Raw genomic sequence first — 13607 nt, 5'->3', positions numbered from 1 at the left:
TGTCTATTTTTGACAATGCAAAACAGGGACTTGGTTTGTGTTTATTAGTTTAGAACATGAATGTTATCTCCAAACTTTAGAAGCACTCTGATTTCCTGCTTATTTTAGTACTCTCTCATACAGGTTATGCTTATTTATTTATGTGAGAAAAGAGAGGATTCGAAATGCTATGTTATGAAATAACAGTTGAAAGAATGAACCAATCTGTAGTAACCTTTTAAATTATTTAATTTGGCCGTAACTATATTGTTTGAAGTAAAGCGTATATTTTAATCAACCAGTCATTTCTTATTCAGTAACATAATCTGTTTTGTTTTAGCATTGCTCTTTTTGAGTTACTGAAATCTTATCTAATGAAAGTGTTTGTATTGCTTGGATAATCATTTTAAGTTCAACCATTATTACAAATACACTGCTGCCAGATTTCTGCAGCTCCCTATTTTTCTGCTTATATTTTTTTTGATACCCCTAATATTCCTCTTTTTAATCTCCCGTTTTCGCCACAAATAAGGAAGAAACCTTTCATTCTTACTCATTTACGTGGCATCTAGGAGTCAAACAGATGGACAGAGAATGCCTGTTCCATCTAGTGATAGGCAGAAGGTTCTGAATAGGACCCATTTGGCCTATTAGAGATGAGAAAGATGGACTTGTGAGCAGAACATAGTTTGAGAGGGGGAAGGGTGGGTGAGTTTGGGTCCGAGATGGTCAGAGCTGGAACATGTAGGGCTTGCTAGGCCCTGTTTAGAAGTCTGAATTATATTCTAAGAGTAGCAAGAAGTCATTAGGTGGTTCTAAACAGAGTATCGATTATCTGACTTATGTTTTAAAATCTCATTCTGGCTTCTTTGGGAATGGTGGAAGCAGGAAGGAACCAAAAATGAGTGCAGGGGAATGAATTAGAAGGCTTTTGCAGAATTCCAGGTGAGAAATCATGGTGGATTAGTTTAGGGTGGTAGCAATGGAAATAGAAGTAGGCAGTTATGCGATATGTGTTGAAGGGAGAACTGACAAAAATTGCTAATTAATTGCATTGAGGGATAGAAGTAAAAAGAAGAAATTGAGGCTGACTTCTAGGTTTGGGGCTTGTTCTGTTGGGTGGTTGTTCTTGTTCAGTGGACTGCAGCACGCCAGGCTTCCCTGTCCCTCACCATCTCCCAGCGTTTGCCCTAGTTCATGTCCATTGAATCAGTGATGCCATCCAGCCATCTCATCCTCTGTCGTCCTCCCCTCCTCCTTTTTTTTTTTTTCCTCCTCCTGCCTTCAATCTTTCCCAGCGTCACAGTCTTTTCCAGTTAATCAGCTGTTTGCTTGAGGTGGCCAAGGTATTGGAGCTTCAGTTTCAGCAGCATTGTGGTAATTTTCTAAGACAGAGGACATGATTTTCTAAGATTAGAGGAGAGAAATGTAATGGAACAGGATAGAATTAAGAGTTCTGTTTTGGTCATCTGAAATTTATTTATCTGCAATATAGATGAAGGAGTTTGATGCATTTGGAGTCTGGTGGAGTCAGGTCAGGAATAGAGACGTGATAAGAATTTGAAACTTACCTGTTTATCGATTGTACTTAAAGTCATGGGATTGAATGAAATAACTTTGGATATTTGTCGTACTCTCTGACCCATACCTCCTCCCTCTCTTGCCATGTAAAATTGTACCCACATTGTATATTACACGTGTGTATTTTAATTACAGTACCTATAATAGTTTGGTGTAGTTATGTTATTTTGAATAAAATACTCTGATTTCTTTTATCCTATTTATGGCTAAATGGTTTAAGGGTAATCATTAACTAGCATTGATATTTAACTGGAAACCTAACAATTATTTACTTTGTCTTATTTTTTTGTTGTTGTTGTTGTAGGCAAAGTCATTAATAAAGATTTGCGACATTATCTGAGTCTTCAGTTTCAGAAAGGATCAATTGACCATAAACTGCAGCAAGTGATCAGAGATAATCTCTACTTGAGAACCATTCCATGTAAGTATAAGATAGAATCAAAGAAATGTGGCCAAGATATCTTTATTTAATCAAATATCTAGAAATAATTCTCTCGAGAATCTCATATGAAACTGTGAAGATTAAGTTGGGGCACTGGAATGAAACAAAAATTGGATAAAGAGAAAATTTTTCAGAGGACTTTCAAGGGTTTGGTTTTTAAAAATAGAAGAACTAGCAGATTCCATATTGTGACTTTTAAAAAAATTCATTAGACTTTAAGAATTTAATGATATAAATATACATGTTGCTAACTAGATTTTTTCCCTATAAATCAATTTCTAAAACCTATACAGTTAAGACTTTTTGCTCTCCATGCTTGTATGCTGAGAACAAACATTTTATATTAATTATTAGGATATTACTGATTTTAAAATCTGCCCTTTCCCCAAAGGAAAACAGGAGGAAGCGTGCAGTGCCTGCCGCCTTTGAATTTTCACCTAGATGTTGGTGTATTGATTCCAGTTTTAATAGTTTTCATAGGAGCTGATTGTTGTTGTAATTGTGTTTTTGGCTTTTTTTTTTTTTTAAGCACATAATAAATCATAAACTTGGTTTAATTACTGTAGGTCTGGGGAAGAAGAAAAGCAGTAAATAAAAGGGCCTATAAGGACATCTGATTTGTTTTACTTCTCAGTATATTTGTAACTCCTTGTGGATACTAGCTTTTACACCATCTCTGGAATTCTTTATATCTTTATCTTGTTATTTAATCTTACACAATGTCCAGTTCATCACCAAGCCTTCCTAATTATGCTTCTGAAATACCTATCTCTCTGCACTATCATAGACCCTCCCTCTTTCTTACTTAGACTTTAAACAACAACAACAAAAATTTGCCATTATGTAGTTGCAAAGAACTAAGTAAAACTGACTTAAAAATCTTGATTCTAGCATTATACTAGTTGGTTCACTTGGGCAGATTATTTAAACTTCCTAAGGTTTCAGAATCTCCATGTATAAAATATGAAATCATAAGGCTCGCTTCATATAGCTACTAGAATTAAAGCGAGAGTATAATTGTAAACCACTTGATCTGAAGTAGGTACTCAGCAGTGTTTGTCCCCTTGCCCCATTCTAACTGTATCCCCTGTCTCCCATGTCCCCTCAGTCTAGTCCATCTTTAAAGTATACATCTGATTTTTTTTGTTTTTTAAGCTTTAATTTCAAACTTTAATCATTTTTCTGGTTAAAGTTAACACTATTATATTATGAGGTTTATAAGATATACAGAAGTATATAAAATGAAATTATCTGCAGACACAAGTAACAGAGAAACAAACTGAACTATAGTGACTCATACCTAGGGCACATCTGATTCTTGCATATCTGTAGTTTATCCTTCAGAGGGTCCTATTGACTACATGTTAGTCTAGACATGTTAAAAAGTCTAGACTTTTTAACATGGTATAAAACTTTTTGTTTTAAACTATGACCCCTTATCTATGCTATCCTCCTATAAATCTACCTTATCAGATTTCAGAATTGCAAGTCCTGCCTTTTTTGCATTTGCCTGATAAATCTTTTTATTCTTTTATCTTTCTGAATCTCACTCTGCTTCCCTGGTGGCTCAGATGGTAAAGAATCTGCCAAAAAGAATAAATCTTCCTATTCTTTCATCTTTCTGAATCTGTGTTTTATAAATAGTGTTGAACTTTGTACCCAGTGTGAAACTTTTTATTTATTGACTTGATCAATGCCTTTCATCTCAGCTTTGTCATGTTTTTGTATTTTGTAGCCAGTGTGAAACTTTATATTTATTGATGTGATGCCTTTAGCCCCAGCTTTGTCATGTTTTCCTGTTTTACCTGTACGCATGGGTGCGTGCTACGTCACTTTAGTTGTGTCCGACTCTTTGTGACCCCATGGAGTGTAGACTGCCAGGCTCCTCTGTCCATGGGATTCTCCAGGCATGAATACTGGAGTGGGTTGCCATGCCGTCTTCTAGGGGAGCTTCCTGATCCAGGGGTCTCTTGCTTGGCAGGCAGGTTCTTTACCACTAGCATCACCTCGGGATCCCCATTTTACCTATATACAAGTCGTATACAAAAAAGCCTTTCACTGTGTAATCTATTTTATTTGATCTCTCTTTTTAGGAAGAGTTATATCTTTATTCTAATGGCTACCTTTATATAGTACTCTGTTCCTCTTCCCTTTTATTTGGTCCTACTATGAGTAATACTAAAATTATATAGTCATTTCTTCTTCATCCTTCCTTCTCCCTCTCCCATCATCTGACCTGAGGGAATCTTTTATTCCCACAAATATAAGGTAATCAGCAAGTTTACTCTCCTTTGCATATTCTTTCTGCATCCTCCCTGTTTTTTGATCCTGGATCTATATCTATATTGGTAATGCAAGCAACCATCATGTACTGCACTCTCCCCTTTATAATCATTTATTCTCCATTGTATGCTTGCTGCTGCTGCTGCTAAGTCACTTCAGTCGTGCCCGACTCTGTGCGACCCCATAGATACATATTTAACCAAACTACCAACCCTATGTTGCCGTTTCTTCAATAATTCTGGTTGTCTGAAGCTTGTTCTCTGCCAGATTTCCATGAAGGGTTCACAGAATCATTATATCAATTGTCTATGATCTTTATACTTTGAAAGTTTGTGTGGATGGATATGAGATTTTTGGCTCATAACTTCTAGCCCTGTCTTAATTCTCTAATTGTCTTTTGGCATAAAGCATTGCTCTTAAATAAAAAATATCTGAACACAATCTGAGCTTTATTCCCTTATAAGTAACTGGGTATTTTGCCCACATGGAGTTTCTCAGGGCAGCGTTTTTAGTTTCGTAGTTCTAGAGCTTCCTCTTTCCTTGTTAAAGCAAGTTAATAAAAATATGTACTTGTACTTTCTGCTGCCCTCTGCCACTTTTACTTGAATCTTCTTTTTAACTTACATTTATTGTCCTAGTTTTGCAGTTTCTCCCCAGCGTGAGGTTTTGCCCTAGAAAGGAGCTCTAGTTTATTTGTTTTAATTCATAAGTTCCAAACGGCTATAGTCATTTCAGATCCTAATAGGAACTTCTGACTTACAAACTGAACTGTATAAAACCCTTCCAAGAACCTAGAAGCCCTTATGCATCAGTAGCAGTTAGCAAATTGAATGGTCACATCTGGTCTTTAAATGTGATTCTTTACTAAAAGATACCAGATCTTTTTGGAGAAAATTCTGATTCCTAGCCTAGAGTAAGAAAAGTGCAAGGTGAGGTTGGAGTGTCCAGTTGTACTGGAAAGTATGTTTAAAAAATTGGGGGAACATATTAGAGGAACATTTAGGAGAAAAGCCACCTAGTAGGGGTGCCCACTGACAAAACCTAACAATTTAAACAATGAAATTAATGAGAGAGACTTCTACTGTTGTCAGACATTCCACAGAGCACAACTGTGATCCCTAGGAGAACAGGATGGAGATTGCACACAAAAGAATCCTGTAATTTCATCAGCTTTCTGCCTGGAGGCACTTTTGAGGCTGTAACACGTGGAGGAAGAGCCTAGGATGAGTTTCGCAGACTCTGAGTTGAGGGTACAGAAATATGTGTTCAAGAATTCTGAAATGTTAGAAATTTGCAGAGCTCAGTATCAGAGAGGAAGAGATATGAAGAAAGCTGAGGCAAACTGGATAGGTGCCTTCTTGGATTTATTGCTGAATACTAAGCTGAGAACGTGACTTCACAGAGCAGGCAAAGAGCTCTCTGTGAGCTGTAAGGTTAACAACTCCCAGAGTTTACACAGGGCCAAGAGTAGTTTGAGTTCTAACAGCCTGAGTGGAGAGACCCCAAAAGGGTCATGGCTTACTAGTAGTGTTAAAGAGCCCATAAATTTAGACCCACTTTAACAAAGTTTAATTTAAAAAGTCCCAAAAGGATCAAGTGAATATGCATGTAACTTATCTAGTTAGCAAAAATAAAGGAAGAGAGGGAGGAAAAGGGGGAAAAATAAGAACTCTTTGAAGGAAGACAAAAAAATCTAGACACTGAAAAGCATCATATTCATAATGTCTAGTGTCTAATAAAAAATTACTAGGCATAAAAACAAAAAAAAAATGTGACTCATAATTAAAAGTGAGCTGATTAAAGAAAAAAAAAGCACAGAAATGACACAGATAATGACCATACCAAACATTTTAAAGTTATCTCATAAATATGCTCAAGGATTTAAAGGACAAAATGAACAGGATGAAGAGAAAACAAGATACATATTTTAAAAAGGAACTATATGGAACTTCAAAAACTTACTGGATGAGTTTAACATATTAGATTAGAAACTGCAACTGAAAAGATTGCTGAACTGGAAGACCTAATATAAATTAATCAAACAGAAACATGGAGAGGAAACAGAATACAAAAGTGAACTTTTAAAAAGCAGTCAGTCAGTCAGAGAGAGAGGGACAGTTCTACTTTTGCCACAAAGCACTTCCTCATACTGGGTTTACCCTCTTATTGTAAATAATTGGGCAAGATATCTATAACATCTGTTTTCAGACCTTGGATTACAGACAGAACATGACTGTGATTTCTTCATATTGACCTATGGCACACTATCAAGCCAAAGTGCGGGAAGCAGAACAAATTGCGGGAAGCAGAACAAATATTTGAAAAATAGTGGCTGAAATGTTTCCAGGTTCAATGAAAACTATAAACCAGTAGATCTAAGAGTATCAACAAACCTCAAGCAGTAGAAACATTAAAAAAAAAAAAAAATCAATGTACATCGTAATCTAATTGCTGAAAACCAGTAATAAAGAGAAAATGTGAAAGGCAGACAGAAAAAGAGATCATACAAGGAATATAAATTAACTATAGACTTATCAACAGAAACAGTACAAGCTGGAAGCCAATCAAATGTTATCTTCAAAATGCTGGAAGGAAAAAGATGCCAACCTAGATTTGTATACAGTAAAAATATTCTTAAAAATAAAAAGAAATAAAATTTTGAGACAAAAATAAAGGATGAGGGAATTTTTCTCCAGTAGATTTGTACTATATAAAATAGTAAAGAAAATTCTTCAGATGGAATGGAAATGATATGAGAATGAGAACTAAAAGGAAAATAGAAAACTTCATAATTACATTCAAGATGTCAATACCAGCTTTAGAGAAAGTAAGCAAAAAATCAACAAGATTATAACATGAATAACACTTTCAGCCAACTTGACCTAACTGTTACTTGTTAGAGCATGCCATCTAACAACACGGGAATATACATTCTTTAGTGCACATGGGCAGAGAAGGCAATGGCACCCCACTCCAGTACTCTCGCCTGGAAAATCCCATGGACGGAGGAGCCTGGTAGGCTGCAGTCCATGGGGTCGCTGAGGGTCGGACATGACTGAGCGACTTCACTTTCACTTTTCACTTTCATGCATTGGAGAAGGAAATGGCGACCCACTCCAGTGTTCTTGCCTGGAGAATCCCGGGGATGGCAGAGCCTGGTGGGCTGTCGTCTCTGGGGTCGCACAGAGTCGGACACGACTGAAGAGACTTAGCAGCAGCAGTGCACATGGGACATATACAAATATAGATCATATTCTGGACCATGAAACAAGATTCTGTACATATAAGAGGATTTCAATCATGTAAATATGTTCTCTGATCCTAATGGAATTAGAAATCACTTACAGAAAGATATATAGAAAATCTCCAAATATTTGGAAATTAAGTTGCTACACTTCTGACTTGTGAGTTAAAGAATAAGCCACAAGAAAAATTAAAAGCATCACACATTTCACTATAGTATATCAATTTGTGGGGTGTTGCTAGAGCAGTATTTAGAGGGAAATTTATAGTAATGAATACTTACTTTAGAAAATAATAAAGATCTCTATCGAGGATCTAAATTTCTAGCTTAAGAGCAAAGTAAACCCAAATTAAGTAGCAGAAAGGAAATAATAAAAAGCAGAAATCAATAAACTAGAAAATAGAGAAACAATAGAAATCTGTGAAATTCAGAGCTGCTTCTGGAAGATTAATAGAAGTGATAAACATTAATGGGAAGGAGAGATAGTATCACTGAAAGTCCTACAGAGGTTAAGTGGATAATAAGGAATTTTCTAAACTACTTATGCCAGTAAACTCAACAACTCATATGAAATGTATAAACCCCTTGGAAGACAAAAACTACCAATGCTCACTTAGGAAGAAATAGAAGAACTGAACAGCCTTGTATCTATTAAAGAAATTAAATTTGTAGTTTTTAATTTTCCCGTAGAGAAAACTTCAGGCCCAGATGGTACTAGTAAATTGTTCCAAATATTTAAAGAAGAAATAATGCCAATTCTATACAGCTTCTTCTGAAAATTAGAACATTTCCCAATCTCACTCCATGATCTGAGCATTATCCTGATTCTAAAGCCAGATGAAAACATTAAGAGTATTAGACCAAAATTTTTCATGAACATAGGCTCAAAATCCTTTATTTTAGCAAATCAGTACATAGCAATATAGAAAAAGGATAACACATTTTGACCAAGTGAGATTTGTCCCAGGAATGCAAGGTTGGTATAACATGTGAAGATTAATATAGTAACCAACTAGAAAAGCCATATGATCTTCTCCATAGGTGCTGAAAAAACATTTGACAAAAATTCAACTTGAGTTCATGATGTAATCTCTCAGAAAACTAGTCTGCCAGTTTATTACTCACAGCCTCTTGGCTTCAAATCTACTCTTTTTGCCTACTTATGATATTGTCACATTTTCTCCTTACCATCTGGCACAATGTTGAGCTTTGTCAGTAGAAGGTGTAGGAAGAATACTGGAGAAAAAAAGTCTTCTTTTCCTGGCTTCAGTGTGCCTTTTTCTTTTTGCTTCTGCCTGCAAAAAGATACTCAGTTTCAGCAGCGCTCTAGCAGTCAGCTACCCAAGGGCAAGTTCAGTGGTACACATGGGTGGGGTAGGGAGGGGAGTGAGGGGTAGGAGTGGGGGGAGTCCCAGCAGTGAGTTCTGGAACAGGCTCACATAGGTGGCTTCATAAATTCCACCAGTGTGCCAGCTGAGTTCTTCACAGTTTCCTGATGAGTTCTGTGGGGAACCCAGCAGGCTCCCCAGATTTCAGCAAAATCTCTTGCAAATGTTTTTCCAGTGGGTTTCCAGCAAACCCAGCCAGTTTCCCAGCTGATTTTCTAGTAAGTCCAAAACACCCTGCTACATGTCTCTTCCACTCAAAGCAGTTTGCTGGTGAATTTTATTGGTACTCCAGCAGACCCTGCTCACTGATAGTGAACCAGCTCTGTCCCAAGGCTGCCCAGCAAACTTTTCTACCATCCAGTGGGCTGCTATGCACCTTCTCCAAAAAGGTCTGAATCTCAGACTTTGAGAGCATCTCTTTCTTCCAAGTTTTTTCCTTACTCGAGTATTCTTGTTGAACTCTAGGATGATACTCTTTAGAATTCTCTTTTATTTCACCTTAGTTAATTCTTTATACATATTTAATAATTCTTTACATAAGGTTGTCCTTGTTCAAGTTACCATATAGTTTCTTCCTCCTGCTAGGACCCTGGCTGTTAAAGGATTGGTACTGGTAGCAGTCCCAGGAGACAGATGCTCCAAGAAGGGATTTTAAGATTGCTTTTGGATGTGTACTTGGGCTTGAGCACAGAGCCAAATTCCTTCCAGCGGGAAGCAGGTTGCTGATAATTTGTGATAAGTGATATCGTCATTTAATCTTAGTATAACCTGTGGCTGATTGTGACGAAGTACCAGTTGAGCCAAATACCTTGTGAACCCTAATGACTGCTACACTTGACCATTAGAGCAGTAATAATGGCTCTGAACACTGAGGTGTGGGATGGTTTCTCCTGAGTGCACCAAGTGCTTAAAGAGAGAAAATGACAGCATAAAATCAAATGGTTTAATATTATTAAAAATTAATATAACAAGATTTTGATAACATTTTTAAATGGTCTCAGCCTGATACAGGCATTTGCTAACAAAGTCTTAAAAGAATGAACACTAACACAAAATAAATGCCAAATAAAAATCATCTAAAGTTTGAAAGATAATACTTCACATATTTAATATTTCAATTTTGCACTCCTGAAATGAAAATTTGAAGCATGTAAAGTATCAGTTGCATTATCTGATCACCTTGATCTTTGGTAACAAATATTCAGACATAGGAAAAAATATTTCATTTTGCACTGATCATATAAGCTTGTTTCCTTTTTTAATGCTGAAAGTACTTGTTTTCTTGCCCTGATTGTGCCATTGAAGTCTATGTTGCTTTTACTTCAGATTGTAGACTAGTTTCTGATTTCAGGCTGAAGTGTTCTACAACAGCATTCACTTCTTGCACTTCTCTTATTTACAAAGCTCTGCAACTTGTAGCAAATATCAAATGGAGGAAAATATCAGAGAACATTGTTGAATAGTGTTCAGGTAACATTCAGATGCCCTGACCAGTGTTAAAAACATTATACAGAATCATGTTGAAGCTGCCAACTTAGGGTCTTATCTGGCCTTCAGTATTATATTTGTAAGAACAACCCACTGTTATCATCAGAGCCCTGACCAGGCACTTCCAGCATGGGAACAGCTGCAGGTAAGGCTGATGGATAGATTGTGACTGCTGCTCTCCGCTATGCTTTTGTCCTAGTCCCTGGAAATGTCAGTGTTAACATTTCATTCTGCTTTCAGTGTTTCCTGCTCTTGCTTTCAATGGATATCAATAGATTCTTTCAAACCAGTAGCATCTCTATGTTAAATTATTAAGCTTTAATTCTCACAGTAGAAGTATATATTTTTTCCTCTTCATTTTCCCTTTCAACTCATTTTTCTTGGGATTTAGAAAAAGTAAATCTGTCAGGAAGCTCCAGAAAGGAATTCCTACATGGAAACAATAATGTAAAACAGCTATAGCTCTTATATTGTTTATGGGAATGCAAAGTAGTATGTCTACTTTGGACTTTTTCTTATAAAGTTAAGCATACACTTATCATGACCCAGCAACTCTACTCTTAGGCATTAACCCAACGTAAATTTAAATATAGATCTACCCAAAGACTTGTAAATGTACAACAGTTTTTTATATAGTATCTAAAATCTGGAAACAGTCTGAATGTCCACCAGCGGTGAATGCAAAATCAAATTTTGGCGTATCTATACAGTGGAATTGGAATACCCCTCAATAATAAAAGGATATTGAACAAAAAACTGGATGAATCTCAAAAGCATCATGCAAAGTGAAAGAAGCCAGACACAAACCACTACTGAAATCAAATTAATGTGTGATTTCATTTATGTGAGCGCCTATTAAAGGAAAACTATAGTGTCAACAGGCCAGTGGCTGCCATGGGGTGGGAGACTGCAGAAGGGCACGATGAGACTTTTGGGGGTGACGGTTCCCCAAATTCATAGGACTCTATCACGAGAATTAGTGAACTGCATTATGGGCAAATTATACCATTAGAATTAGTCAATTTTATTATAGATAAGTTATGTAAAGTGACCAAATCAGCTCCCATAATTCTATTCCTTCATACTATCAACAATTAAAAAATAAAAATTTGTAGAAAAATACCATGTATAGCATAAAAATAGCATAAAAACCATTGAAATACCTACTTCATCTCTGAATATAAAGGGTAAAGATCTCTATAAGGTAAAATTAATGGACATTAATCTAAATATTTTGACAGAGATTTATTGTTCATGGAGTAAAGACTCAATATGGTAAAGATTTCAGTTCTCCTCAAATTGATTAATAGATTCAATCTAATTCAATAAAAATTTCAGCATTTTTAGCCTGATTCTAGAATTTATATAGAAAGGCTATGAATAGAAAAAAAAACAAGAACTTTTTCTGCTATATCTCAAGATTTATCACAGCACTATAATAATTACAACACTGATAAAGGTGCAGGAAGGGCCAGTAGGTAAATGGGATGTAGACAGTCAGTCTCATATGGGCATTTCTGTATAGGATTCCTGTGACAGGAGTGCCATGGCCGATTAGAGGAGAAAATACTGATTTTTTTCAATAAATCTTATTGAATAAGCATTTGGGGAAAAAAAGGAAATTGGGCTACTACTTCTCATCAAACCAAAAAAAAAAAGCTTTAGTACATTAAAGGTACTAGGTGTGAAAGGCAAAGCTGTAATGCTTTTTTAAAAATAATGTAGAATACCTCCATGGCCTTGGAAAGTATTTCTAAAGCAGAACACAAAACCATTAGCTCTAAAGGAAAGAATTGATAAATTTGACTACATTAAAATGAAAAACTTCTATCATCAAAGGACTGTTTATTAAAAAAAAGGTGAAAGGAAATCACAGTGAGAGAAGATTCTGTTTTGCAGCGTTTCAATAATGCAGGTAAGTAGGTAGGAGAAAGATGTCAACTGAACTGAGAAGTACCATTGGTTCCTATTGCATTTTCTCTAGCCAATCTTGTGTATCATCAAGTAGCAGCAAGTAAACACAGAATATACAAACACAGCTGAGTGTTGCTTTTGTTTCACTGTGTATGATGCCTCTTCACCTCAGTTTGGCCTCTTTTCTCAATTTGAACTTGTACTTTATCTTAAAGTTATTGATTTTACTTTTTGCCTTGTCTTTATTATTCAGTGTCCTCAACCCTCTGTACCTTTCTGTCAAGCTACCTTTTCATAGAAAATTTTAAAAACAAAGTATTTTATTTACTTTAGTGTTTTTTATTAGGAACATAAAATCTACTAAATTGTATTAATATTTTTCATTGGGATTGTTATTGGCTTTACCAGTGCTCTGTTTACTGAGTTGCAGTAGAGTTTAAGAGATCAACCCTATCCTATTTTCTCCGTAAGCTTTTCTTATTTTTGGTGTCTGATTTTGCAGAAAGCACTATTTGAAGAAAGCATATTTCAAAGCATATTTCTGTAGCAGAAACACCCCATTTGCAACCACATATATCTGGCAAAAGACTGCAGTGCTGAGACACAATTATTTCACATTTTAGCCTCTCCAATTGGAATGCATCTTGCAATATGTGAAATATTTCAATTATAATTGCCAGGGTTTTTTTTCTTTTTTAGGGTAAAATAATGGTATATTTTAGAAGCTGTTGATTGCTTAGATTTGATGAAGTAATGTAGTATCTAGAATGTAAAGAACTACAATTGTAAAAAGACAGGCAGCCCAACAGAGAAGCGGCAGACTTGAGCAGCCACTTTACAACAGAAGAAATCTCTGTGGCTAGTAAATATATGAAAAAGAACGTTTACTCTTTTAAAGTAGTTGCACATTAAATACAACGTGAGATACCTTTATATACTTAACATGTTGGCAGAAGTTTAAAAACATGGTAAGTATTGATGTGGACACAAAAGGATGCATGTGGTATGATTCCAATCCCATCAAGTTGCAAAGCAGGCAAAACTAAGCTACGTTGGTCAGACATGCATTACTTAGTTGCTAAAAACATTTTTTTTAAAAGAAATCATTATCACAAATGTAAAGATGATGGTCATGTTGCGGGCGGAGGGAGGGGGAGATTTGTAGCCGTACGAGGGGGCTTTTGGCATTGTAGTGGTGTTCTGTTTTTTCATCTGGATGAGTTTGCTTTGTTATTGCTTATTACTACTAAACTTTATTTAAACTTACAAATAGCTGTGAAAAGAGAAG

The 13607-nt window shown here is 35.9% G+C and overlaps 1 protein-coding gene across 5 annotated transcripts in view; it reads left to right on the top strand.

Annotated features, from left to right (window-relative positions):
• MAGI3 (membrane associated guanylate kinase, WW and PDZ domain containing 3) overlaps window positions 1–13607 on the top strand; it is a 259109-nt gene that overhangs the window by 144632 nt on the left and 100870 nt on the right. For all 5 annotated transcript variants that reach the window (XM_061410539.1, XM_061410537.1, XM_061410540.1 and 2 more), the window contains exon 2: window positions 1865–1981. In XM_061410539.1, the coding sequence (XP_061266523.1) occupies window positions 1865–1981 (117 nt within the window). The remainder of the gene's footprint in view (window positions 1–1864; window positions 1982–13607) is intronic.

Source organism: Bos javanicus, chromosome 3 (genome assembly GCF_032452875.1).
Source record: "Bos javanicus breed banteng chromosome 3, ARS-OSU_banteng_1.0, whole genome shotgun sequence".
Lineage (NCBI taxonomy): Eukaryota > Metazoa > Chordata > Mammalia > Artiodactyla > Bovidae > Bos > Bos javanicus.
The sequence above is the reverse complement of the archived record's forward strand: the minus strand, read 5'-3'. Positions and strand labels throughout refer to the sequence as shown.